Genomic DNA, 27,624 nt, shown 5'->3' with positions numbered 1-27,624 from the left:
GTATAGCAGGTGTTTGTCCGAACAATTGAAGTTAGTGAGAGTGTTCAGGAAAACCCTCTGAGAACAATCAATATTTATTTAATTCTGTTTGGTGCTGATATAGAGTATTAAAGAAATGACACATTGACATTCTGGACATTATTCTGTGAGTTTGTTACCTCTACATTTAGATGGACTTGAAAATGTCTTGCATTTTGTTTCATTAAACCTTTTATTACAGTGTCACTATAGTAAATGTCCACCTTAACTACATCTATGGTATCATTATATCAGTACCTGGATAATGTAAATGTAACATACCCATGAATGTATTTTATAGAAGCATTTTATTGCTGAAAATATTTAACATTTATAAAATGCATTAACTATTTGAATTTGCCTTTCATTTAGTTACAGTAAAAGTGAACAATAAACACAATATTGTATTGTATTAAAGTTGAGAATGTAAAATGTTATTTTTTTCCCCCTATTCTTTAAAGAAACATTTTCACATGGAATTTTATCTCATCTCTTGGTTTGTAAAAATAATACTTCATCATATCGATTTTTGTAGTTATATTTCACTATAATAGATTGCCTCTGTAACTGGATATATTTTTTTCTCACAATTAACTGATTTTTATACTGTTGTGCAGTAGTTTGGGGACTACATTTGTCTTTGACACTAAATATTGGAATATGATTATAAAATCGAGTACATTCATTATGTTTTTATTTATATTTATTTTAATTCCAAGAGTTCAAATGGTGAAGAATGGTATAAATAAGTGATTAAATGTATACCTTTAATATACTACATATCTACTGTAAATGTTAGAAGCACTTTAGTAGATGCAATTATATCTCTTTCAAATATATTTATGCATCAGTTTAAAACACAAAGGAGTTTTTCGTTGTAAAATGTGATTTTTTATTATATTTAATTAGATTAATTATATATTTAAGGAATCTTTCTCGTCAGCCGGAACCGAAGGAGAGCTGTCGTCATTTACCATAAATGGACAAGTAAGCGTGACGCATCTGTTCAGCTGTGTTGTGATTGGCTGTGACTCTATCTCAGAACTCGCTGTGATTGGACTACCTTTCAACCCATATAAAACGGCGCTTTATCTTACAAAGTTTGTTTTAGTGTGAATATTACGTTACTCATACATTAAGTTAACTATAAAGTGTTTCCATGTTGTGAGAAATTACTCCTTTACCGAGATCCCAACCCTAACCCTAGCTTCTCAATGAACTACAGCGCCATGTTTCCCGTTCATTGATAGAATGACAGAGACATATGGGTAATGTAGTTTAAAACGTTTAGTAAAGAAATGATAAATGTTAAAATAATAAGATCTTTAATGGACAACTCGATATCTAAATATGTTTATTGTGCAAACATTTATTACATATATGAGGGACAGGCTGAAATTTAATATTTTACTGTAATCACTATTAAAAAACCTTTATGCCAGCTTTCCATGTATGTCTGAAAACTGTGCCCAACATTATTTAGTAATCATAGCATAAGCAGTTGTCCTGTTGATTTTCTCTTTGATACGCTAACCGGACTTTGAGTTACAGCCATTTGAAATGTTCATTTTTTTGCTCTTCCAGGGGCCGGTACTGGCCCCTTGGGGGTGGAAGGGCATTAAAATCTACACAGGTGTGTACTCCTCATCATGGATAACAAACTTTGTTGAATCACATTTAATTATTGGAGTATTTTATCATTTCCTCATTTTCCATTCTAACATCATGCTTGTATAGGTTTTTGATGGGTATTGTGAGACCATCTGATGAAATATGGAAATATTATAACAAAATGTTGTAATACAATAATAATAATAATTGATTAATTGAATAGTAGTTGATTATTTCTTTGCTTTTTTTTTGTATGAACACCAATAAATATAATGGATGAACCCACAACAACTTGCCATTATCCAGCTGCCAGTGTTGGCAGTAAACTAAAAACTATTTATATTTACACTTCACTATTACTGTTACACAAGGATAATGCACTATTCAGTAAAATAAGAAACTGTGCCAAAATGTCATTATCACCCCCTCTTCTTGCTCCTCACATGCCTGACATCAGTAATGTCCAGCTGTCATTTTGAATGCAGTAGTAGATGTACCAGAATGATCAACATCAATCTTCTTCAGTTCTGCTTGAAGTGTTTGTATCAGTATAACCCACTGCAGCCTCTCTTTATTCACATTCCTTCCCTTTATTTATCTGGAAACTGCCATCCTTGTCACAACATGAAAGTATATGCAACTTTTGGTGCATTGTTGTCCCAAATATCATGAATTAGATCAAAAATATTTATGTAATATATATTTATGTATTAAGTAAAACAATCATGGTAATTATGTCATTTTTTTAAATTATGAAATAAACTCAGCTTAGTTAAATTGTATTTACTCTACCAAACACCACGTTCACCATAATTTATTACACAACACTTTATTGGAGGATACAGCATAAGGTTGAAATTTGCATAAAGACAAATGAGATTCAAGATAAATAAAAACGTGTCTTCAAAAATACGTTAACGTCATAATAATCCATTCACAGACTTTACTCCTATTGCACAAATGAGCGCCACAGAATCCCATCCAGTCAACTATGATCCAGAAAACAGATTTGATATTGAGTTTAAAATAAAGATTCATTATCACAGCTGAACTGGGTTCTTGCTCTTCCCTGTACACGTCTCTATCATGTTCATGTTCTTCTTCTAAACAGTTTGTACTCTACAGTACAACTGATGACCAGAAGATGTGATCACTGATGTGCTGTAGCTTTTTCTCATCCAGAGGAAGAAGTCTTAACATCCCATTGTCAGGCATTCTTCAGTCCTGGTCTAAAAGTAAAACAAAAAAACACAGACAATTCAAGTTAAGTAGTTTAATGGACAGCCAGGTCAGCTTATGTTCTGCATGATTTAAACAGTGGTGGGCTACTCTGGCCCTCAGCGTCCACGGTCCTGCAGATTTAGCTCCAACCTCAAACCCAACTGCCTATAACTGTCTATAAGTACACCTGAAGACTTTGGATAAAATTTTCAGGTGTGCTCAATTATGGTTGGAGGTAAACTCTCCACCTCAAAAAGGAGACAGCAAAAGGGCTAGAGTTGCCTGTTCCTGATTTAACTTTACAAAACAGCAGTACATAATATATATATTATAATAAAAATGCAGCACAGACTGTAAGCTAAGTACTGAACAAAAACTGTTTTACCCATATTAACAGCAACCTGTTTTAAAAGATCTTTTAGAAAGGCATGCTCTCTTTTGAGCCTTGATTTCTTTCAGGACAACATACTCTTCTGTTTCTTGTTTCAAGAGCACAATTTGGTCAAAAACCAAGTGATAACCTGTACAATGTAAAATTGTTAAAATACTGCAATAAAAACTTTAAGGCAAGAACTAAGAATAGGCACAGGACTTACCGTACTCATGAAGAAGCCATGGCCACGCATAGTTTCTGCCTCTTGTGTTCCTCTGTAGCTGCACATCAGTCGTTTTTCCTCTAGGATCTTCTGTTAGTGACTTCACTTGCTATCTGTTTTAAAACACAAATACAATGTTTTAGGTCTGTGCAGTATAAGGCCTTATTTCAAGCCAAAAAAACTAGGTATTACACATAATTTAAAGAACATTTACTATTTAATTCCTATTATACTATATTATATTATATTAACTCATTATCTTCCAAAGCTTCCCAGAACCCCATGGAACAATGTAAAGTGTTTTTATTAACTAAATGCTTTTTATCACACTTGTCTGCTTTTATCTAAAAAAAAACAAACAAAAAAACAAAACAAAAAACAGAAGGAACAGTTTTTAAGAACTTTTTAAGAACTTAATAGTCCTTTGAGAGAACAACATTAAATTCTGTACTACATATTACAGCATTGCCTCAACACAAGACATACCAATGGACTTCTGTCTTCTTTGGGCATGAGATGGTCATGTTCCTTCCTCACCCTAAACAAAGGACTTCGATGAGCTTGTTTTGATATAAGGACTGGTCTTCCTTCTCTGCACAGAAAAACAAGAAAGTCTCTACTTACTCTGTGTGCAATTACTCTTGTTCTTAAAACATACAAATTGAGACAGTTATAAATAAGTTAATTTACCATACCATCCAGGAGAGCATTTGATGAGTAAATACTGATTTAAATATCTAGAAACTTTACCTGGAAAGGGCTGATCATGGCAGGTTTGCAGCGACTCACTAGTAGCTCTTGTGAGGGTCGGCTCTTAAAAGAGCTGTTGAGTTTGACGTTGTAGAGATCCTAAAAAGAAGGACTAAGTAATCTGCAAGTAATCCTGCAAGACAGAAAGGAAGGTAAATTTATTACATCACATTCAAGTTGTCAATTTACACATAACTGTAGGATTTCCTTCTGTAAAGAGTGTTGCATAATTAAATGTTAAATGCATTTATGTAATAAGTTCACTGATATGTGGGCATTTCCATGATTAAACATATGTCTTTAATAGCAAGCTATATTTATATTTAAAAGAATAAATAAAAAAATAACATGTTTCACATGCAAGCAGGACATTATCAGCAGTGTAACTGATTAGATATTGAATAGACATCAGATATTCAATTATTTTGATTATGACAAAATAATCGAATATCTGATGTCATGTGACAAGTCAAATGATAATTTCCACTCTTGCAAACAGAGGTAGTTATGAGGTGCGGAGAGACATCATGTATCATTGGAACATTTTGGGCCCAATCTGTAATCATTTTAAAGAATTCAATGGAATTAATATAAACTTTTATGTGTGGGACGTCCAACTGTCCAAGAAGGGGCACAACTGATTTACAAATAAGGTGATAAATATGTACAGGATTTGACTTTAATTTTAATTTACTGTGAGACTATTTAACAAATGCTTGATAAAATGTTTGATAAAGGGTTAAAAGCAACACATACATACCATTGCAATTATTTGCCTTTGCAGCTTTCTGTCTCCTTCATCCATTTCCGAAAGGCCCTTTTTGTCTTTTCAGCTAAAACAAGAGAAAAGAAAATATCATTATTTATAATATATAGGTTTATATATAGCCTAAATATATATAGGAAAGAAGTTCTTATTGACCTTACAGTTTTTGGATTTAACATTATTAGGCATTAAAAGCATGATAAGTGTTGTGGTTACTCTGTATTTACAACAAAAATCACATTAAAACTACCAATACTGTGGTAAAAAGCATGGTAAGTGTTGTTTTTTTACCGTGCTTCTACAACAAATACCATTTTGAAACTACACTTGTACTACTTTGAACCTGATATGAATATGTTATATTATATTGTGCAATATATTGCACGTCACGTGACAGTGTTTAATCACCCTAGTTTAGTATTTAATATAGAAAGCAATGAAAAGCAAAACCTCAGTGGAGGTGACAGATATAATGCAGTGACTGAACATGAGGGAGCTAACGTTAATCTGATTAATATCTGCAAACAGAAAAGACATTATATCAAACATTAGAACAGCGTATTTACGACTACTTACCAACATCCAGCACATGCGAACTGATGCCAAATATCGCGATGTGTTCTGAAGGAGACTTCTTCAGCGTGATTTCATACCAATAAAATTCGCGTCAGTTTTTGACGCTAATATTATGAAAATAGAATATATATTTCTCGCTAAAAATGTAATCAAACCTTATTTTTATGCAGAAACTAACTCAAAATATTGTTCATAGCAAACAAAACGTAGCAGTTTCACATTATTCTGGCGAGATCAGAAAAATCTTTGCAACAACGCGCAAGCGAGTGATTATGTACATTCACTGAGTGAATATTATGAAAATAGAATATATATTTCTCGCTAAAAATGTAATCAAACCTTATTTTTATGCAGAAACTAACTCAAAATATTGTTTTTTTCACTAAAAAGTAGAGAAACGTCCACCATGTTTTTTGTTCTCACGGCCGGGCTCTCTAAAGTCACGTGACTTGGACGCAAAACAATAGGCAAAAAAAATTGTAACAGTCATACAATTTAAGGGCCATTATTGTAACCCCTCTACGTTTTGCACTTTGGACCAACATAGTCAGGATACGTTTTCATATGAGACTGGGTTGAATATGATCACAGAGGGTTTTTTCACAGCCTACCTGACTGAAAGAGCTCATTATTTATGCAGGTCATTAGAGCTCTTTATGCGATTCTTTTGTCTTCTCAGGTGTAAATCACCCATTATGCATGATGATTCACGCCTCCACGCATACTGTGTTTCTTGACCAAAGATGTTTTAGAAAATTTAAATCTCTCTATTGTTTTATATGAAGGAGTAGGAAGGATAATGTTTACATAATTTTGAAGTAAAAACTCTAGTCTACAACCTCCAATACCCAGAAGTCTTGTGAACACAGATTTAATATTATTTTTTTGGCCTTATTTCAGTGACTTAAGTTTTTTGTTTTTTCAATAACCACACATAAACATTATTCCTTCAAAAACACAAACATGTACATACATGTTCCTCACATATTATGGTAGCCTAGTTTGTGCTGAATACAGTGTAATGACACTTTTGTCATTTATATGTTTATGAACAACTGAAAAAGCACAAATGTCAGGGCATGTCAAAACTTCTCCAGGCCCCAAATCAGCCTCAGACTCCAGAGGGTTAATAAATGTGAAATTTATTTATTTAGGATAAACCCCTTGAGATGTAACATCTCGTTTTCGAGGGGGTCCCAACATTCAAAATTACACAATCTTAACATACAAACATCATAAATTATAACTAACAATACAAACACAACAGCACACACACACACACACACACACACACAGAAAAAAAAAAAAAAACAGCGACAATGGTAACATGTACAATCGTTCTTAAAATAAGATGTTACACATTGTTTAAACAGCCCAAATGATGTAATGGATCTAATATCTACAGGTAAATTATTCCAATCCATTGGTGCTTTGAACCTAAATGCTCTTTTACCAAGTATTTTTTTTTGCACGAGGAACCAAAAAGTAAATCTGAACAGAATGCCTAACTAAATAATTTAATGAACAAGGTACAAAATATTGCTGCAGGTAACTGGGATAATCAAAATGAATACATTTAAATACAAGTTGAAGCCAATGAATATGTCTTCTGACATACAGCGATGACCACTGAAGCGCATCATACTTTGTACAGTGATGAGTAAAAAAAGAACATCCCAAAACAAATCTACAAACTCTATTATATGCTGTATTAAGTGGGGCAAGATCTGATTTTGATGCCGTTTGATAAACCACATCACAATAGTCAAAAAATGGAAGTATTAGTTGAGAAGCAAGTTTCTTACGAACATTATATGGAAAAACACTTTCGAGAATGATATAAAGTACTAATTCCAATATTGACTTTGCGTAAAACATGACTAATATGCGATTTAAAAGAGAGATCAGAATCAAGCCATACACCAAGATATTTAATAGTATCAACTTTATGCAAGGATGTACCATCAATACATGATACAACACTAGTAGTTTTGGATTTAAGTTTCTGTCTAGAACCAAAAACCATAATATATGACTTATTTTTATTAAGCACCAATTTATTAGCCAAAAGCCACTCTTGTAATAAATTAAAATCAGACTGAAGAGATAACTGAATTTGTATAGAATCTGAATTAGAAACATATATGACGGTATCATCAGCATAAAGTTGTTACCTGACAATTTTTGGGAACTGATGATAAATTATTTACATAAATAGAAAAAAGAAGTGGTCCCAATATTGAACCTTGTGGCACACCTCTTTGATTTATTTATTTGATTTAAAAAATCTGATTTATTCCCATCTATGACAACACATTGTTTTCTGTTGTGCAAATATGAATTAAACCACAGAACTGTTTTTTCAGAAAGACCAATTGCATGAAGTTTATCTAAAAGCAAATAATGATCAACCAAATCAAAAGCTTTAGTTAAATCAAGAAAAATTGCACCTGTGAGTTTGCCATCATCTGAAGCTGAAAACACATCATTAGTAAACTTAAGTAAAGCAGTAGTTGTAGAATGATTAGACCTAAAACCAGATTGAACTGAAGATAAGATATTATTAACAGATAAATAATTTGATAGCTGTTTATAAATATTTTTTTCAAAAACTTTAGATATAGAACATATAATAGATATAGGTCTATAATTATTAGGATCAAGTACATCACCTCCCTTATAAAGTGGAGTAATGCGTGCACATTTCCAGATAACTGGCATCTCACATGTAGTCAAACATAGATTAAACAAATCAGCAAGTGGATACATAAGAATATGAGAGGATAATTTAAGAAACCTATTTTCAATACCATCCAACCCAGCACCACTAGTCACCTTTAATTCATTAATGACATTTTGAACATCAATTGGTAAAATCTTCCTAAATGAAAAAGAGCTATTACAAAATGAATTATCATTAAAGATACCAGAATTCAAATAAGAAATGGATTCTGAAGACCAGACAGAAGAAAAATTCTGATTGAATACTTGAGCAATAGATAAAGAATCATGAAAAATTGTATTATCAACTCTAATTTGATTAATTGAATGTTTATTTGCTGTATTAACAATACTTTTAATTTTATTCCAAAACTGCTTCAGATTTTTGCAATGATAGGAAAAACATTCATTATAATAATTAGATTTTGCATTTCGGGATTTTGCATTTAATAAACTGTATCTGAACTGCCTTTTTGTTTCTGGGTCCTCTGCTTTTCACAATAGCTCCCTGATGTCATATGATTCCCTTGTCCTCATGTGATCATGTCATGTGCTTCCCTAGGCTCATGTGTTATGTTCTCATTGGTTGATTTAGTCATGTGGTTTCTCAGTTCCGGGGCACGTTCAAGCTCAAACCGGTGCGCAACGTTTTGCTACGTTTCCTGAAAACGGTGTGCAACGGTGTGTAACAGGTTTGAGATACGTTTTCTCTTGTTTGGTGGGTGTGTCAGAAATGTCATCCCAATCAGCGGCAAGATGTACATAAGCCAAGTGGTATTAAAGAGACAGCTCGCACAATGGGTATTAATGTAACAAAAATACTATAGGCTACTTATATATTTTGCTATTGTATTGTGAAGTGACACTTTAAAAAACTTTTCTATACTCCTTTCTGATTATATAATGGCAAATATTACAATATCATAGCACAACAGTGATCAGCAATAATGATAAGTCTAACTCACAATAAAAATAATATAGATCAACACAGTCTCGGAGGTAAGAAGTGGATTATCCTTCACCTGAAATGTTTGTCTTTTCATCCTGAATTGACTTCGGTAAAGTTGGTTTTATATTCGCACATTCGGACTTCCGCGTTTAAGATTTGTCTAATTATATGTGCTTTGAAGTGAATATTTGCAAATACAAAGCATGGCATGCTATTCACAGCTAATTATTATCAATCTGTACATTTTCCAGAATCGAACAAGACGGCCATATATTGTTTAATCGCTTACTTACTTGCTGAATGTCTGCTGAATGTCCAATGTTGTGCGGAAAACCACATAGGGAGCGTCTCAAAAGTTCGATATTGTTTTATTTTGTGCAAACAGACAACTACATTTTATCCCACTATGTACAATATAGAATATAGATATTTTTCTGTTTCTGTTTCTATACCTACAGAACATACAGCCCATGTATTGCTGTTTTATTCACCTCTGTTTCTCTGGTTTGAAGTGGTAATAAAAACAGTGTTCTCCACGTGTTAAATAAAATAAATGGCTAAACTATCTTTTATATTTTCCTGTTGTATGACACCTTCGTTTAACAATAAACTCTCACAACATCACAAATCATGTGCATTGAAGGATGTTTACAGTCCTGCAGAATTATCACTGTCCATGGTACTGAATCAATCAGATTATTGACAAGCATTCACAAAGTATAACAGCAAACAGGGTGAACACTTCAAAAAGTAGTGTAAAAACATTTTTTCAAGATGGTTTACTGGACATTTATGAGAAAGGTAGGGTACCACAATGTTTATTCACCCAATTTGTAGGCTACTGCATTTAAAAAAGTAATAGGCTATGTGATCATAAAGATGTTACTACTTTTACAAATCATATTTGTATATCCTTTTTTATGAACACATCTATATTGAAATATTACAAAATCTGAACATATTACAAAATTATTTTTATGTGTCTACTTCACAAAAACGGAGATTTGCGTTTGTGGCTACGTGATGATGTCATCACGCAATGAAATCACAACGTAATTTAGCAACTTATAGCAACAAATCGACCAGCCTGAAATCAACTGAAGGCAAAATACATTAAATCTCTTAATATCTCAGCAGAGGAGGATTAAAGAACTCCACAAACAGCATTACCAGCTTCACTTATTACTAACTTCACTGACATTTATTTCTGTCAGACGTCTGCAGCAGTTCTTATTGATAATTAACACAACTTTTATATTTCTTTTATTTAAGGTTACCGTGATGGTGATTGATGTTTCCATTTATTGGTCTCTAAAGTTTTGTTATAAGTAGTGGCCTTCTTTGATTGCTGAGACAGTTTGTTTAACAAACATGTTTGCAGTATATCAATAATTGTATTGTTATGAAAAGATAAAAGATCGGAAATTATGGTTATATAAGAATCGTGGATTTTCCTTACTATCCAGTGTTAATTTGAATGTAATTGTTAACATGTCCTATATTAATAAATTAAAATAAAAAGTTTTTTTCTGCAGTGACACAAGAACACATCAACAATCAGCCCATGATTCTCAGTAACGGTGACCAAAGTTTCATGCCGCAATGCATGCTGGGTACCATGGTAAACAAAAAAAAACTCCCAGAATGCATCACACTATTAATAAATAATGCAACTGAATTGTACAATATATTTTTTTCTAACTATTGTTGGAAAACGATAGTTGTTTGCTGTGATTTTGTTGTGTTTTATTCGCTTTTTATGTCGAATTTATCTTTATGAATATTTTGTTTATTGTCACCATTGTTGAGATTCATATGCTGATTACTGATATCTATATTTCTCATTAGAGTACTCTTTCCTTCAATCCTGCAGTACAGTTACAATCCGTGTTGTACTATAACTGGATTAGCGAATAAAATATATTAAGGGCTCATATTAATTATTATATTTCAAACTCATTGATAAAACAAGATATAATTAATGACATCTACAAAAGAACTACCCATAATTCTACTCATATATTTCCACTTCAGTTTATTGCTTCAATTGTGTTTTAACACACACCGATTCAACAGCCGAACATAAACCATACGTTTAAACGATTAGTGGCCAACTACTGGAACCACCAATCACCATCATGGTAACCCATATTTATCAAGCCTCTGACAATTACTCACAAGAACACTGCTGAAAAAAATCTTGCCTCAAATCTGCGCTTAAAAGTTACTTATGAAGCATCTCAGTCATAATTTAAGTGAACTGCATCTTAAGTGTCAGAGCGTCAGCGTCTTAGAGATGATTCACGACACTTTACTGTGCCACAAATGGTATTTTGGATGACGACATAGGCATGGACCAATCACTGAATCCATGGGTTTCAAAGACGTCACTTCCGCTATGCCCGCCGCCATATTTGTGACCGGTCAGAGCTATGCGCTCTGTTTAAGTCTATGGTGACAGCAGCTACAACTACCAGAGGAAGGCCAACAAAACGCTCTCGGAAGGTTCACGACTAATTTACAATATGTCTGGGATATGTGGTGCTGTTAGCCGTTTCAACAGTCGTCAGAACTGCAAATTTATTCGATCCCAAAGGAGTTAGATCGGCGGAATTATTGGCTTCATTCAGAAAGGACCACACCACTGGCAGCCAAACAGCAATGCACAACATTAACTGCTGGGACTGTCATTTACATAACATTATAATTGTATACAATATTGTATTAAAATATTGTGAATTCTAGTTGCTGTGTTTCGGCGTGTTATTACAGGATGAACAAATTAACGACACGAGCTGACTACATTACTTAGTTCAAGTACATGCGTGCATGATTTTGTGCAAATACAAGTTGTAATATTATTTTTATTTTGTATTAATATCTGGATTATTTTATATAGGATGTGTTCCGTTGAGTTAATTAACTTTGTTTACGGGTTTTTATTCTCTTCAGCTTCAGCGTGCGCAGCTCAAACAGCAATGATTAAGTCATTAAAATGTTTACAGTAATATTAAAACTTTCATATTTTTTAAAAAAAATTATGCATTATTTTTAATAACTAGCTCTTATATTGTTCTCGTATTATATTCAGCAACACGTGGTTTGATTAATAAGGATCACGAACAATAACAGATTTTTTTCTCAAATCATCTCATTTTGATAGTATTATTTGAGCTGCACGCGCTGAATGAACATCCGTAAAATGAAGCGCTTTAAATTAATTAACTCAACGGAACACATCCTATATAGGGTAATTCATATATATTTATACAAGATAGACATAAAATTACAACTTATATTTGCACAAAATCATGCACGCATGTATATGAACTAAGTAATGTAGTCAGCTCGCGTCGTGAATTTGTTCATCCTGTAATAACACGCCGAAACACAGCAACTAGAATTCACAATATTTTAATACAATATTGTATACAATTATAATGTTATGTAAATGACAGTCCCAGCAGTTATTAATGTTGTGCATTGCTGTTTGGCTGCCAGTGGTAGGCTACGGTCCTTTCTGAATGAAGCCAATAATTCTGCCGATCTAACTCCTTTGGGATCAAATAAATTTGCAGTTCTGACGACTGTTGAAACGGCTAACAGCACCACATATCCCAGACATATTGTAAATTTGTTGTGAACCTTCTGAGAGCTTTTCGTTGTCCTTCCTCTGGTAGTTGTAGCTGCTGTCACCATAGACTTAAACAGAGCGCGCAGTTCTGACCGGTCACAAATATGGCGGCGATAGAATACAGTGACGTCACATGAAACCCATGGATAGATTTCCTTATTTAAGAATATTCTCAGATAAATTCACACTGAATGGTGTAATTCCTCAGAGGACTTTACATTCAACACATTTGACAATAAATATTTTTCAAGGTAATACATTACGATATACACATTGGAAATTAAAGATACACGTTTTCCACCACGTTTTAATAGTAATTTTTTAAACGGTATTTTGTTAACTGACCTGCCTAGCCTAGATTTTATGATCATTCCACGCCAGATCATCATTCCAGATGTGACAGATACCTTTATATAGCCCACGTTCGTGATTTTTTTTTTCCAGCGGTGAAGGGGGGTGGTGTGGAATCCTGCACAGAAATCACCAACATTGTATTACAGTGAGGTTCTTGACTGTTTCAAGTAAAGTATTTGGAGTTTCGTAGGACTTTGCAGACGGTTCCTTTCATTCTGTCTCTTAGCCGTGTGCGTATAGAGATCAGTGCGTGTTTTCCACTGCGGATGAAAGCTGGTTTTGAGGAAAATAAGGCTGTTGCTGCTTGTCTATGTTACTACGATTAAAAAGAGGAGTTATTTGTGCAGTAACAGCGTTTAGCGCGCACACGTTATTGATCCGGGAAATTGGAATCTGTGAATATGCGGCCAAGTTTACTTTACTCTGAAACCCTGTATTAAGTAGCTTGATTAACCAGTCGTTTATGTTTTGTTTGTGTGTGTCATTTATGTTTTAAACTTCTTCAGTTAAAATTATCATTAAACACTTTTCATTTGTTCTTTACATTAATATAAATATTTTACAACTTCTTTTGAAAGGCTGTGAGTGTGTTATCAAAAGCTATTGAACTGGAACTGTCTGTGTCCATCAAAACAGCCTTAGACCTTTGATACTGAACTTTTTCAGTTAATATGACTTCATTAAACACTTTTCAACTGTTCTTTACATTAAGATAACTATTTTTCAACTTCTTTTAGACTGATATGAGGCTTTTTTTTAAAAGATATTAATTTTAGAAGTGTGTCAATACAAAATAGCTTTATTAGACTTTAAGGGTACAAAATACACTTTTCCAGGCAATATTACTATATTAAACACTATAAGTGTGTTCTTTACATTGAGATAAATATTTTGCAACTTCTTTTAGACTGATATGATGCTTTTTTCCAAAGATATTAATTTTAGAAATGTGTCAATACAAAATAGCTTTATTACAGTTTAAGGGTAAAAAGTATCCTTTTCCAGGCAATATTTGTACATTAAACACCATGACTATATTCTTTACATTGAGATAAATATTTTGCAACTGCTTTTACACTGATATGATAATTTTTCCAAAGATATTAATTTTAGAAGTGTGTCAATACAAAATAGCTTTATTAGACATTAAGGGTACAAACTACACTTTTACAGTAAATATTACTATATTAAACACTATGACTATATTCTTCACATTGAGATAAATATTTTGCAACTTCTTTTACATTGATATGATGCTTTTTTTCCAAAGATATTAATTTTAGAATTGTGTCAATACAAAATAGCTTTATTACAGTTTAAGAGTAAAAAGTATCCTTTTCCAGGCAATATTTGTACATTAAACACCATGACTATGTTCTTTACATTAAGATAAATATTTGTAAACTTCTTTTAGACTGATGTGAGGCTTTTTTCCAAAGAAATTAATTTTAGAAGTGTGTCAATACAAAATAGCTTTATTAGACATTAAGGGTACAAACTACACTTTTACAGTAAATATTACTATATTAAACACTATAAGTGTGTTCTTTACATTGAGATAAATATTTTGCAACTTCTTTTAGACTGATATGATGCTTTTTTCCAAAGATATTAATTTTAGAAATGTGTCAATACAAAATAGCTTTATTACAGTTTAAGGGTAAAAAGTATCCTTTTCCAGGCAATATTTGTACATTAAACACCATATTCTTTACATTGAGATAAATATTTGTAAACTTCTTTTAGACTGATGTGAGGCTTTTTTCCAAAGAAATTAATTTTAGAAGTGTCAATACAAAATAGCTTTATTAGACTTTAAGGGTACAAACTACACTTTTACAGTAAATATTACTATATTAAACACTATAAGTGTGTTCTTTACATTGAGATAAATATTTTGCAACTTCTTTTACATTGATATGATAATTTTTTTCCAAAGATATTAATTTTAGAACTGTGTCAATACAAAATAGCTTTATTACAGTTTAAGGGTAAAAAATCCTTTTCCAGGCAATATTTGTACATTAAACACTATGACTATATTCTTTACATTGAGATAAATATTTTGCAACTGCTTTTACACTGATATGATATTTTTTTCCAAAGATATTAATTTTAGAAGTGTGTCAATACAAAATAGTTTAATTAGACTTTAAGGGTACAAACTATACTTTTACAGTAAATATTACTATATTAAACACTGTGACTGTGTTCTTTAAATTGAGATAAATATTTTGCAACTTCTTTTACACTGATATGATGCTTTTTTCCAAAGATATTAATTTTAGAAATGTGTCAATACAAAATAGCTTTATTACAGTTTAAGGGTACAAAGTATCCTTTTCCAGGCAATATTTGTACATTAAACACCATGACTATATTCTTTACATTGAGATAAATATTTGTAAATGTCTTTTACACTGATATGATGCTTTTTTCCAAAGATATTAATTTTAATAGTGTGTCAATACAAAATAGCTTTACTACACATTAAGGGTACAAACTACACTTTTACAGTCAATATTACTATATTAAACACTATGAGTATGTTTGAGTATGTTTGATTAACCAGTCATTTATGTTTTGTTTCTGTGAATTATTTATGTTTTAAAGTACTACCATAATAATGATAAATCAATGACAACTACATACATGACTATAAATGATTATGAATTTTTTTATAAAAACAAACAAATAATGTTCAAAATAATAAGAAAGTAAAACACTAATGTATAGTTGCCTTTGAAGAAGATTTTATTATAGTAAAATTGATTATAATACAGCATAATATAAGCATGTCTCACTCCACAAATATAATCATACATGAACAAAGAGCAGAAAGGGTATGCGCTTGCTAGTAAAAAAAGTATTACTGTTTTGGATCTACACATGCTAAATATCTTTTTTTAAAACAGACTATCATACCCGAATTTTTGGCATGCCTTTTAGTTTCATTTCATTTGTACCAGTCAGAGAGTCAAGCACGAAAAGGGTGTCAGTCTGAGCATATACAAACTAAATTGGATAAAAAGAAACAAATAAATTAGCAAATAAATGTCACTGAAAGATCAAACATGTCTAAATGGGCATATGTAGTAGCTTATCATTGAAATTAGCACTCTTTTACTTACCACAAACCTCCAGTGATTTTTAGTGATATTGACAAAAGTGATGACCCCATCATATTGCTCTAAGTTGACCTGTTTATCAAAAATGTAAAAGATCATGTCTGTGCAGTGTACATGTGAAAATTAAATATCATAAGTAGTTGCACTCACTTTTCAAAATCCTTGCTGTTCCATCTGCTCTCTTGTGCCATTTAAAATGACACCTGTGGTGTCATGGCTTAGCTGGTAGAGATTTGCATCCTCCTTATTAAGTACAGTTCTGAAATAGCACTCAATAGTCTAAAATGATAAAGCATTTCAATTTGAATCACATTACTTGATTGACATACATTGAGGACAACATTTACTGTTACATACAAATATAATTGTAATTATGCATTTAGATTTTTGTTCTGTAATGTGTACCTCTCCAAATAACCATTCATGTGGCCTCAGTGCATTGAATTCCTTGTGATGTAAAAGGAACTCGAGATCCTGGCTAGGAGACTGAACAATTACAACAACTAGCAGCTCTGTATGTTCCTTCTTCTTCAATAGCATCTGGATCTGTAATGATATGAAGTTCATAGAGTAAATAATAGCATACCTTCATATATGCAATTAATAGTTTAAAGTTTTGTTCTAATGACTTCATTACCTGTTCATCTACATGGAGTCCATCTGCAGGAGGCTGACATGCATCAGAACTTGAAGTTTCCACTTCCACATCCTTCTTGATCCTCTTTTTGGGGAGCAGGTATTTTATGTGGAACAGAAAAGAATTTGGATTTGGTGGATGGGAAACGTTCTTCCTTCTTCCAAGTTTCTTGAGACTGATCAAGGTTCAAAGGTGCCTCAGGTTGCCGCAAAAGCTTTTGAGGAAGTTCATGCTTGATGATATGCTCTGTATACCTCGCTTGTAGAGACTTGTGCATTTTTCTTATGAAGGTCCCTGGTTTGACTTTTTTTTCTTTATGCATTATGGAATGTTTGACAATTCCAAACCACCTTTCAATGTGACAGTTGGCATCTCTTGTTTTGGTTGTTTCTTTGTTGTCTCCATGTACTGTTCATGACATTCATCCATCAGGTCTCCCAACACTCCAAAGAGGAAAGATAGCAAGGTATACCAAAGAGGACTGTGAGGATGCCTGGACAAAAGTATGGGTTGTCTTCTGTTGCCAACCCTGTGTCATCATCAACCATTTCTTCCTTCACCTCTTTCATAATCTGCTGAAAAAAGGCATAGAATGGTGATTTGCCACTGATGGTCGTTGCATGTGTTCTGTCTTCACTTTCATACATTTCCTAGTCTTCAGTTTTTAGATTGATATGATGCTTTTTTCCAAAGATATTAATTTTAGAAATGTGTCAATACAAAATAGCTTTATTACAGTTTAAGGGTAAAAAGTATCCTTTTCCAGGCAATATTTGTACATTAAACACCATGACTATGTTCTTTACATTGAGATAAATATTTTGCAACTGCTTTTACACTGATATGATAATTTTTTCCAAAGATATTAATTTTAGAAGTGTGTCAATACAAAATAGCTTTATTAGACTTTAAGGGTACAAACTACACTTTTCCAGTCAATATTACTATATTAAACACTATAAGTGTGTTCTTTACATTGAGATAAATATTTTGCAACTTCTTTTAGACTGATATGATGCTTTTTTCCAAAGATATTAATTTTAGAAATGTGTCAATACAAAATAGCTTCATTACAGTTTAAGGGTACAAACTACACTTTTCCAGTCAATATTACTATATTAAACACTATAAGTGTGTTCTTTACATTGAGATAAATATTTTGCAACTTCTTTTACATTGATATGATAATTTTTTCCAAAGATATTAATTTTAGAAATGTGTCAATACAAAATAGCTTTATTACAGTTTAAGGGTAAAAAGTATCCTTTTCCAGGCAATATGTGTACATTAAACACTATGACTATATTCTTTACATTGAGATAAATATTTGTAAATTTCTTTTACACTGATATGAGGCTTTTTCCCAAAGAAATTAATTTTAGAAGTGTGTCAATACAAAATAGCTTTATTAGACATTAAGGGTACAAACTACACTTTTCCAGTCAATATTACTATATTAAACACTATAAGTGTGTTCTTTACATTGAGATAAATATTTTGCAACTTCTTTTAGACTGATATGATGCTTTTTTCCCAAAGATATTAATTTTAATAGTGTGTCAATACAAAATAGCTTTATTAGACTTTAAGGGTACAAACTATACTTTTCCAGTCAATATTACTATATTAAACACTATGACTATATTCTTTACATTGAGATAAATATTTTGCAACTTCTTTTACACTGATATGATAATTTTTTCCAAAGATATTAATTTTAGAAATGTGTCAATACAAAATAGCTTTATTACAGTTTAAGGGTACAAAGTATCCTTTTCCAGGCAATATTTGTACATTAAACACCATGATTATGTTCTTTAAATTGAGATAAATATTTGTAAATGTCTTTTACACTGATATGAGGCTTTTTTCCAAAGATATTAATTTTAATAGTGTGTGAATACAAAATAGCTTTATTAGACATTAAGGGTACAAACTACACTTTTACAGTAAATATTACTATATTAAACACTATGAGTATGTTTGAGTATGTTTGATTAACCAGTCATTTATGTTTTGTTTCTGTGAATTATTTATGTTTTAAAGTACTACCATAATAATGATAAATCAATGACAACTACATACATGACTATAAATGATTATGAATTTTTTTATAAAAACAAACAAAATAATGTTCAAAATAATAAGAAAGTAAAACACTAATGTATAGTTGCCTTTGAAGAAGATTTTATTATAGTAAAATTGATTATAATACAGCATAATACAAGCATGTCTCACTCCACAAATATAATCATACATGAACAAAGAGCAGAAAGGGTGTGCGCTTGCTAGTAAAAAAGTATTACTGTTTTGGATCTACACATGCTAAATATCTTTTTTTAAAACAGACTATCATACCCGAATTTTTGGCATGCCTTTTAGTTTCATTTCATTTGTACCAGTCAGAGAGTCAAGCACGAAAAGGGTGTCAGTCTGAGCATATACAAACTAAATTGGATAAAAAGAAACAAATAAATTAGCAAATAAATGTCACTGAAAGATCAAACATGTCTAAATGGGCATATGTAGTAGCTTATCATTGAAATTAGCACTCTTTTACTTACCACAAACCTCCAGTGATTTTTGGTGATATTGACAAAAGTGATGACCCCATCATATTGCTCTAAGTTGACCTGTTTATCAAAAGATCATGTCTGTGCAGTGTACATGTGAAAATTAAATATCATAAGTAGTTGCACTCACTTTTCAAAATCCTTGCTGTTCCATCTGCTCTCTTGTGCCATTTAAAATGACACCTGTGGTGTCATGGCTTAGCTGGTAGAGATTTGCATCCTCCTTATTAAGTACAGCTCTGAAATAGCACTCAATAGTCTAAAATGATAAAGCATTTCAATTTGAATCACATTACTTGATTGACATACATTGAGGACAACATTTACTGTTACATACAAATATAATTGTAATTATGCATTTAGATTTTTGTTCTGTAATGTGTACCTCTCCAAATAACCATTCATGTGGCCTCAGTGCATTGAATTCCTTGTGATGTAAAAGGAACTCGAGATCCTGGCTAGGAGACTGAACAATTACAACAACTAGCAGCTCTGTATGTTCCTTCTTCTTCAATAGTATTTGGATCTGTAATGATATGAAGTTCATAGAGTAAATAATAGCGTACCTTCATATATGCAATTAATAGTTTAAAGTTTTGTTCTAATGACTTCATTACCTGTTCATCTACATGGAGTCCATCTGCAGGAGGCTGACATGCATCAGAACTTGAAGTTTCCACTTCCACATCCTTCTTGATCCTCTTTTTGGGGAGCAGGTATTTTATGTGGAACAGAAAAGAATTTGGATTCGGTGGATGGGAAACGGTCTTCCTTCTTCTTCCAAGTTTCTTGAGATTGATCAAGGTTCAAAGGTTCCTCAGGTTGCCGCAAAAGCTTTTGAGGAAGTTCATGCTTGATGATCTTTCTTATGAAGGTCCCTGTTTTGACTTTTCTTTCTTTATGCATTATGGAATGTTTGACAATTCCAAACCACCTTTCAATGTGACAGTTGGCATCTCTTGTTTTTGGTTGTTTCTTTATTGTCTCCATGTACTGTTCATGACATTCATCCATCAGGTCTCCCAACAGCAAGCCACTCCAAAGAGGAAAGATAGCAAGGTACATATCAAAGAGGACTGTGAGAATGCCTGGACAAAAGTATGGGTTGACTTCTGTTGCCAACCCTGTGTCATCATCAACCATTTCTTCCTTCACCTCTTTCATAATCTGCTGAAAAAAAGGCATAGAATGGTGATTTGCCACTGATGGTCGTTGCATGTGTTCTGTCTTCACTTTCACACATTTCCCAGTCTTCAGATTGGGGAGTTTCTTCCAGTGGCTCCTCTTTGGATCTTGAAATGACACTCTCCAAAATACGCAGACTCTCTTTGACGAGGTCTGTGTTTTGTTGGGTTGTGAGCAAGGCACATAATGCACGGAACACCTTTCTTTATTAAGTCATGTTGCTGGCATTTTGAAGTCTTGCGAAAGCATATGTGGCAAAGTTTCTCAGTCCTTTGTCATCTGTTTGCCTACAGATTGCCTGTCTGACAGCTTTCAGGATGTGAGCAGAGCAAATGTGTAGTACAGTATATGACTTCCTGTAGCTCAGTGGTTAGAGCATGGCACTAGCAATGCCAAGGTCATGGGTTCGATCCCAGGGATTGCACACACTCAGATACAAATGTATAGTATATTGCAATGTAAGTCGCTTTGGATAAAAGCGTCTGCCAAATGCATAAATGTAAATGTAAATGTAATGACTTCATTTCATCCACTGATTTTTTTGTTCATGCAGAAGTCATATGCTCTGTTGAGGTAAGTGCTGATGTGCTCTTTGTTGAAAGCGAACATCACACTTTGTATTAAAGCCCAGCTATAATCAGTTTCGACCTGGTGAATTTTTATTTGGGTGTACTTTGATAAATGCAAAGTGAATTGCATGAGCCAAAATGTGATTGGTGGTACTGAGTGCTTCATTGGAGAGCGTTTCACAAATAGGCAGTGGTGGTGCATCTCGACCTGCATTTCCTGGAAGAGTGAGCGCATATTACAACACCGGTTTTGGCTGTTCTGGAATGTTTGACACTACACCACCAGTGGCATCAAGATAGAGGGACACAGGAGACTTACTTCGCAAATGATGCACAAGAATGCTGATCCCCCAACTCAGAGTACAAATGAACAATGAACCGATTCACACTGAAATGCTGTATGTAGCCTGGTATTTTGAAGTATTTTTCGTCAATGTCCTTAAATATTGTCTGCCTTAAGGATATTTCCATCTTGATGTTAGAGTGTTTAATGAAGTCATTTTAACTGAAAAAGTTCAGTATCAAAGGTCTAAGGCTGTTTTGATGAACACACACAGTTCCAGTTCAATAGCTTTTGAAAACACACTCACAGCCTTTCAAAAGAAGTTGTAAAATATTTATATTAATGTAAAGAACAAATGAAAAGTGTTTAATGAAGTCGTTTTATCTGAAGAAGTTCAGTATCAAAGGCTTAAGGCTGTTTTGATGCACACAGACAGTTCCAGTTCAATAGCTTTTGAAAACACACTCACAGCCTTTCAAAAGAAGTTGTAAAATATTTATATTAATGTAAAGAACAAATGAAAAGTGTTTAATGAAGTCATATTAACTGAAGAAGTTCAGTATCAAAGGCTTAAGGCTGTTTTGATGGACACACACAGTTCCAGTTCCACATAGTGCGCATTAGCGACATCTGGTGGTCAGACTTGTTTCTCCACCATATCTAAATCATCTAAATCACAGATCTACGGTTTGAAAAAGCACTTGACTAAAGCTTCGTAAGTCCGTGACATACGGAATAACTCTTGTCTTGAATCATTTATATCTAATATAAACTAATCTCATCTAAATTAATTAATATGTGCCTCGAAGCCTCGGTATCAACCGTCCCATCACTAGACTTAAGTACCATGGACAGTGAGTCTTTAGCACGCTGTCAATCGAAACTTGCACTTTGTAGATGGTTCCTTAGATTAACGATGACGTCACAGCACTCCATAGAGGTAAGTGTGTTTGTTTGCTGTCAAGTTCTACAGAAAATTGTGTTGTACTTTGTGCTCATAACAGTCAGTAACGATAATAAAATTAAATTAGCCTTTTTTAATGCAGATTCACAAAGTTATTGAAAGCGGCAGTCCGAATGTGCGAATATAAAACCAACTTTACCGAAGTATTAATTTGCCTTCCCAATCGCAGCACAAAGAGTAGCCTAAATCAGAGATTGTAAAACTGCATAAACCAGTGTAAAACGATCAAACATTTATCCGGGTCTTTAACGTGAATTGAATATATCAACAACATATTCAGTATACAACCGAAATAATTTGTATAACGTTTTTTAAACCTTTACCCATCATTCCCGTTCGTGTATGGACAATGAAACAGCAAATAAATTATTGATAGGAGGATTCAAATATATCAGGTAAATGAAGGAGACAAAAGTAAGCATTCATATATTAAGTTCTTTTGATGTTCAGGCTGTCTACAGCGGTCTCACATGACTCAGACTTCGGTAAAGTTGGTTTTATATTCGCACATTCGGCCATCCGTATTCAATAGCCTTGTTAATCACACTACATTGGACATTCAGTTGGACATTCACAAGTAAATATGCCATTAAAACAATACTTGCCTATTTTGATCGACTGTGAAAAATGTTGTAAGTTGACAATCGTTGGTTGTCAATATCATGTCGGTGCTTAAAATTCGCAAACATTAATTTATTGCACATTTATTGGAAAGTCTGAATTTATCAGAAGTCCGAATGTGTGAATATAAAACCAACTTTACCGAAGTATTACTCAGTCACTGAATCGCTTTAATGTTAAAAATGTTAGGCTACTTATATTTTGACATGACTTATATTTTTACACAAACAACGTAAATACTGTGACGTCTACATTTAAACATCTTATTTCAACGTGCAGCTTACGTTAATTACCACTTAACGCCTCACAAAAGTTGCAGTTTGGCCAGGTTTGTGAAAAGTTGTAAAAGCGTTTTGTGTTTACTGGGAAGAGAGTGTTTCTACTGCAAACACTTATAATAAAGTAAAATCTCTGCTGATTTTAAGGCTTTCAGGAGTCACTATTAACAGCCTCTATATCTCAACAGTTTTCACCTCATTCATTATGCTGATACATTCAGATCACCTGTAAACTACCACATTTCACTGGTGCCAACAGACCACTTTTGATATTTACAATGTATTGTTATAGTCTGTGATAAACCGTGTTTCGTGTAAAAACAACTGCGAACTAAAAACCAATTAATCTTCAGTGAAGCTCCTCCTACAACAGTTCACCAATAAATGCTGGAGTATTCCCATCAGTCTACAAGTGAAGAAGACAGAGCTGAACAGTGGGAACATGAGTGATCCAGAGTCCTGCAGAATGGAGCATGAAGATACTGAAGAACAAAGAGGTTGGTGTTTATTCTTGATCCATCATTAATCATGTGGAAGATCATTAAGGTTCTAAAATTTCCAGCAGTTCATCCAGATTTAGAGGTTGTAGTAAAAAAAAAAAACCTCTAGGAGCTGTGAATTAACTGTTGAAATAACAAAATTGACCCTTTTTTTAACAAATCGGTGAAAAGAGGTTTAAGAAACATTTATGTTGACTATCAACATCAGGAAATCTGGCTAAATACTAGAGGAGCGGTTTTTATTTTACATTTATTTCTGTTTCACAGTTTTGCACAATTGTTTAACACTTTACACCTCATGAATTGTAAACATTTCACAATCGCATGACTGCTTTTATTAATTTCTAAAAATAAACTTTGCATTCTTTAGCATAAATTAGAGAATTGTCATTTAAAGTTACTGATAAACTTTATATATTTTTTAATAAATTATGAGCAAGATATTGTTACAGAAGTTATGATTTATGGTAACTTTGGTAAGAGTTGATGAATGTAGTCAATCCCATTCAAACATTTGTTTAGCAATTACTACTTTCTGATACATCAGGGTTCACTTTTCCAGCATTCATGTCCTGTCCTTTTACATTTCTCTCTTCTGTTATGATTTACTAAAAAAAGCTTTTTACTTTCATTTTAGTCCTGATGGAAGAGAATGATGAGAGTGAAGAACTGAGTGAAGCGGAAGAGAAACATCATCAGGTCTGCTCACAGACTGAGCGAAATTTTTCACTGAAAAGTTCCAAAAAATCTTTCACCTGCACTCAGTGTGGGAAGAGTTTTACACAAAAAGGATCTCTTAAGTCACACATGAAAATCCACACTGGAGAGAAGCCGTACACATGTGATCAGTGCGGGAAGAGTTTCAGACATGCAAGCACTCTTAAAATGCATGTGGATTCTCATTCTGGAGAAAGACGATTTAACTGCGATCAGTGTGGTAAAAATTTTCTTTGGGAAGCATCCCTGAAGAACCACCTGAAAACTCATTTAAAGGAGAAGCCTCACATGTGTTCTTTGTGTGGAAAAAGTTTTACTCTGTCGAGTACTTTAAAAATACACCAGAAAAGACACTGTGGTGTGAAGGATCACATGTGCTTTGATTGTGGGAAGACCTTTTTCACAGATGATGAACTTAAGCTGCATCAGAGGATTCACACTGGAGAAAAACCTTACAAGTGTTCACACTGTGACAAGAGATTCAGTCAGGCAGGACACATGAAAAGACATGAGAAGATCCACACTGGAGAGAAGCTGTAAAACTGCCATCCATGTGACAAGAGTTTCAATCAATTATCTTCTCTACTCAGGCATACAAAAATGTCTAAAATCATGGTGTAACGTGACCCAATAATATGCTGGGCAATAAAAGCTCTTTTCCATATCAATCAGGACAAAGAAACATCATCAAAAGTTGTCTCTGTGATCAGAGTTTATTTTAAAGGCAGTTACAAGTGTGAGATTGAGATCTCGCTTCTCTTTTTCTCTTGAGGTGGTTTGACTATTTTTTTAAAGTGAGAGAAATATCTCTCTTTTGTATTCATATTACTTCATTTTTATGCCTCTTCACCAACTAATGCTTGAATAAACTTGTTACTCATTTTATCAACAACTTTTATTGTCCAATTTTAATGCGTGTTGATTTGACAAATCCTCTGAAGGAATACGGTCATGAAAAAAATGTTAGTTTTGATCATTAGTTATAGAAGTTTTCCATTCCCCTTAGAAACTTTTGTGAGTGAATGGATGTTTTTCATCTCCATGTCCCTTTTGAGTGCTCCATGTTATTCAGTTCATCAGGAGCAGTGTCCATGTTTTATTATTGGTTCATGTTAGTATGGTGTATTTACCATTTCCATAACCTTCCCAAAATATCACTTTATTTTCACTTTGTGTTACTTTCTACATTTTTGAAGACTTTGGTGGCTCATACCAACTTAACTAACTTAATTGTATTAATAAAAATCACCTGAGACTGCTATTTAACCTGTTAACCATTTGAGGACATTTTAAATGCTATTCCAAAAACTGCCAGATGGATCATGTGAACTCCCATCCCTCCTCTTTAATGGTAATGACCTCATGACAATCATCCACAACAAACTTCAATATTATATCATACATTTCTATACCTTAATGATATTTTTGCAAGCTTATGATAAGCTAATTGCATAAAATTTGTGAATACAATATATTAGCTTTCCAGAGTGGCTCATAAAGCAAACCCTTTTTTTTTTTTTTTTTTTTACAGATTTGTTGGCGCCTCCTCATGACCTGGAAGGTCGCTTTGTACACTGTCAGAAAAAAAGGTGCGTGCTTGTCACTGGGGCAGTACCCTAAGGTACAAAAAAGGTACTAATATGTACCTTTAAGGTACAAATATGCACTTTTAAAGTACTAATATGTGGTACTAATATGCACCATTAAGGGGTAAGTAAGGTACAAAGATGTACCTTTTCACTTTTGTACCTTATAGGGAACTGCCCAAGTGACAGCGCCGTACCTTTTTTTTCTGACAGTGTACCTAAATCTGAGGGTCCAAGTTTCAGAAGCACGATGCATGGAAATGTGTTTCTAACTATCTGCGCATGAGTGGAAATTTACAGCGATAATTACATGTATTATTATTTACAGGAAAATTACAGTTGGGTAAAGGCTTTAACCTTGAAGACTAGAAAGAGATATAAAGATGGGAGAACACATGTTTGTCTCTTATGCAGTGATATGATTTTATTTGCCACCACAATCATAAATCTAAAAGTATTTTAAAAGTGACTTTATTTGTAACTACTTGCCATAATTGCAGTGTATGACAAACTAAAAAGACCCCCCCAAAAAATAATACACACAACTGAGAAATGATCATAAGATCAAATTTGGGACAGTTTCTGCACAGCATTTTATAAATGAGGCCTCCCAACCTGGCATTTTTTGGCCATGTCTGCAATAAAGATTTTAAATATATTGGCCATCTCGAAGTTATTCATTTCCTGTGCAACTTCTTGCAAAGGCACGTCCAAACAAACCGCTTGCATTTAATTTAGTCACACCACAAGGTGTCACTGTGGCCTCAAAGCTTCAGCACTGCCACTCTGAGGTAAAACGCACCCTCCTCATTTGCAGCATACAGACAAAGATATGTAGAAATAATTATATATGGACATAAATAAATGTAGAAATAAATAATTATGGAAATAAATGAGGACATAAATACATATATACATAAATGTGGAAAGAAATAAAAGTGGAAATAAATAAATTAAAAAATAAAATGTGGAAAAAAATACAATTATACATAAATAAGTAAATAAAATACAATTCTTGAATATTTATGTATTTTTATTTTTACTGAAGTTTTCAGAAGATTACCCAGGAGTCTGACAACATGCAGTTACATGTGCAAGCCTATTATTAAGTAACATTTTATTAAAACATGCAAATGACAATTTTTTGCAATTTATACTCATCTTGGCATTTACATCCAGCATTTTTGATATCCCACATTTTGCATAAAAATTGGTGGATGGAAACATCTAATGACCACAGAGGAAGGGAAGGAATATACAGACCTGCAAGGTAGAAGGTCATTTTAAGCATTCTTATTTTTTATTTTACAAAATTAGTTGAAGAAAAACTTAATGGGTAGGTAAAAGCTTAAAAAACATAAAAACCAAAAGAAAAGTAAACACAACA

The 27,624-nt window shown here is 33.1% G+C and overlaps 3 protein-coding genes and 3 long non-coding RNA genes across 7 annotated transcripts in view; 1 reads left to right on the top strand and 5 right to left on the bottom strand.

The window, feature by feature from the left end:
* Positions 1 to 27,624, bottom strand: part of LOC125263588 — a 378,279-nt gene that overhangs the window by 179,023 nt on the left and 171,632 nt on the right. The window lies entirely within an intron of this gene.
* The window catches only part of LOC125263570 (SLAM family member 5-like), a 148,288-nt gene that overhangs the window by 65,615 nt on the left and 55,049 nt on the right, over positions 1 to 27,624 (bottom strand). The gene's annotated exons all lie outside the window — the stretch shown is intronic.
* Positions 2,443 to 5,545, bottom strand: LOC125263601. 2 transcript variants are annotated; one of them, XR_007183850.1, is made up of 5 exons: positions 4,957 to 5,545; positions 4,197 to 4,329; positions 3,933 to 4,038; positions 3,447 to 3,559; positions 2,443 to 2,858 (listed from the first exon to the last, which is right to left on the bottom strand). It is a non-coding gene; the product is annotated as an uncharacterized LOC125263601 (long non-coding RNA). The 2 variants fall into 2 exon arrangements; XR_007183849.1 differs by having other exon boundaries at positions 4,197 to 5,545.
* On the bottom strand, positions 15,941 to 17,102 carry LOC125263604. Its single transcript, XR_007183854.1, has 5 exons — positions 16,962 to 17,102; positions 16,730 to 16,870; positions 16,475 to 16,603; positions 16,328 to 16,396; positions 15,941 to 16,211 (listed from the first exon to the last, which is right to left on the bottom strand). It is a non-coding gene; the product is annotated as an uncharacterized LOC125263604 (long non-coding RNA).
* Positions 19,360 to 20,051, bottom strand: LOC125263607. Its single transcript, XR_007183856.1, has 3 exons — positions 19,920 to 20,051; positions 19,665 to 19,793; positions 19,360 to 19,594 (listed from the first exon to the last, which is right to left on the bottom strand). It is a non-coding gene; the product is annotated as an uncharacterized LOC125263607 (long non-coding RNA).
* Positions 22,548 to 25,543, top strand: LOC125263594 (gastrula zinc finger protein XlCGF49.1-like). Its single transcript, XM_048182652.1, has 3 exons — positions 22,548 to 22,949; positions 23,808 to 23,931; positions 24,572 to 25,543. Exons 1-3 carry the CDS (start codon positions 22,935 to 22,937, stop codon positions 25,189 to 25,191), a joined length of 759 nt encoding a protein of 252 aa, XP_048038609.1. The 5' UTR covers positions 22,548 to 22,934; the 3' UTR covers positions 25,192 to 25,543.

This window comes from Megalobrama amblycephala, linkage group LG2 (assembly GCF_018812025.1).
Source record: "Megalobrama amblycephala isolate DHTTF-2021 linkage group LG2, ASM1881202v1, whole genome shotgun sequence".
Taxonomy (NCBI): Eukaryota; Metazoa; Chordata; class Actinopteri; order Cypriniformes; family Xenocyprididae; genus Megalobrama; species Megalobrama amblycephala.
This window is presented reverse-complemented; position numbering and strand designations above follow the sequence as displayed.

Excerpts from the sequence above, each read along its gene's own strand:
- LOC125263594 (XM_048182652.1), top strand. Across the intron at positions 23,932-24,571 it reads AGATACTGAAGAACAAAGAG|TCCTGATGGAAGAGAATGAT; the intron begins GTTGGTGTTTAT and ends CTTTCATTTTAG.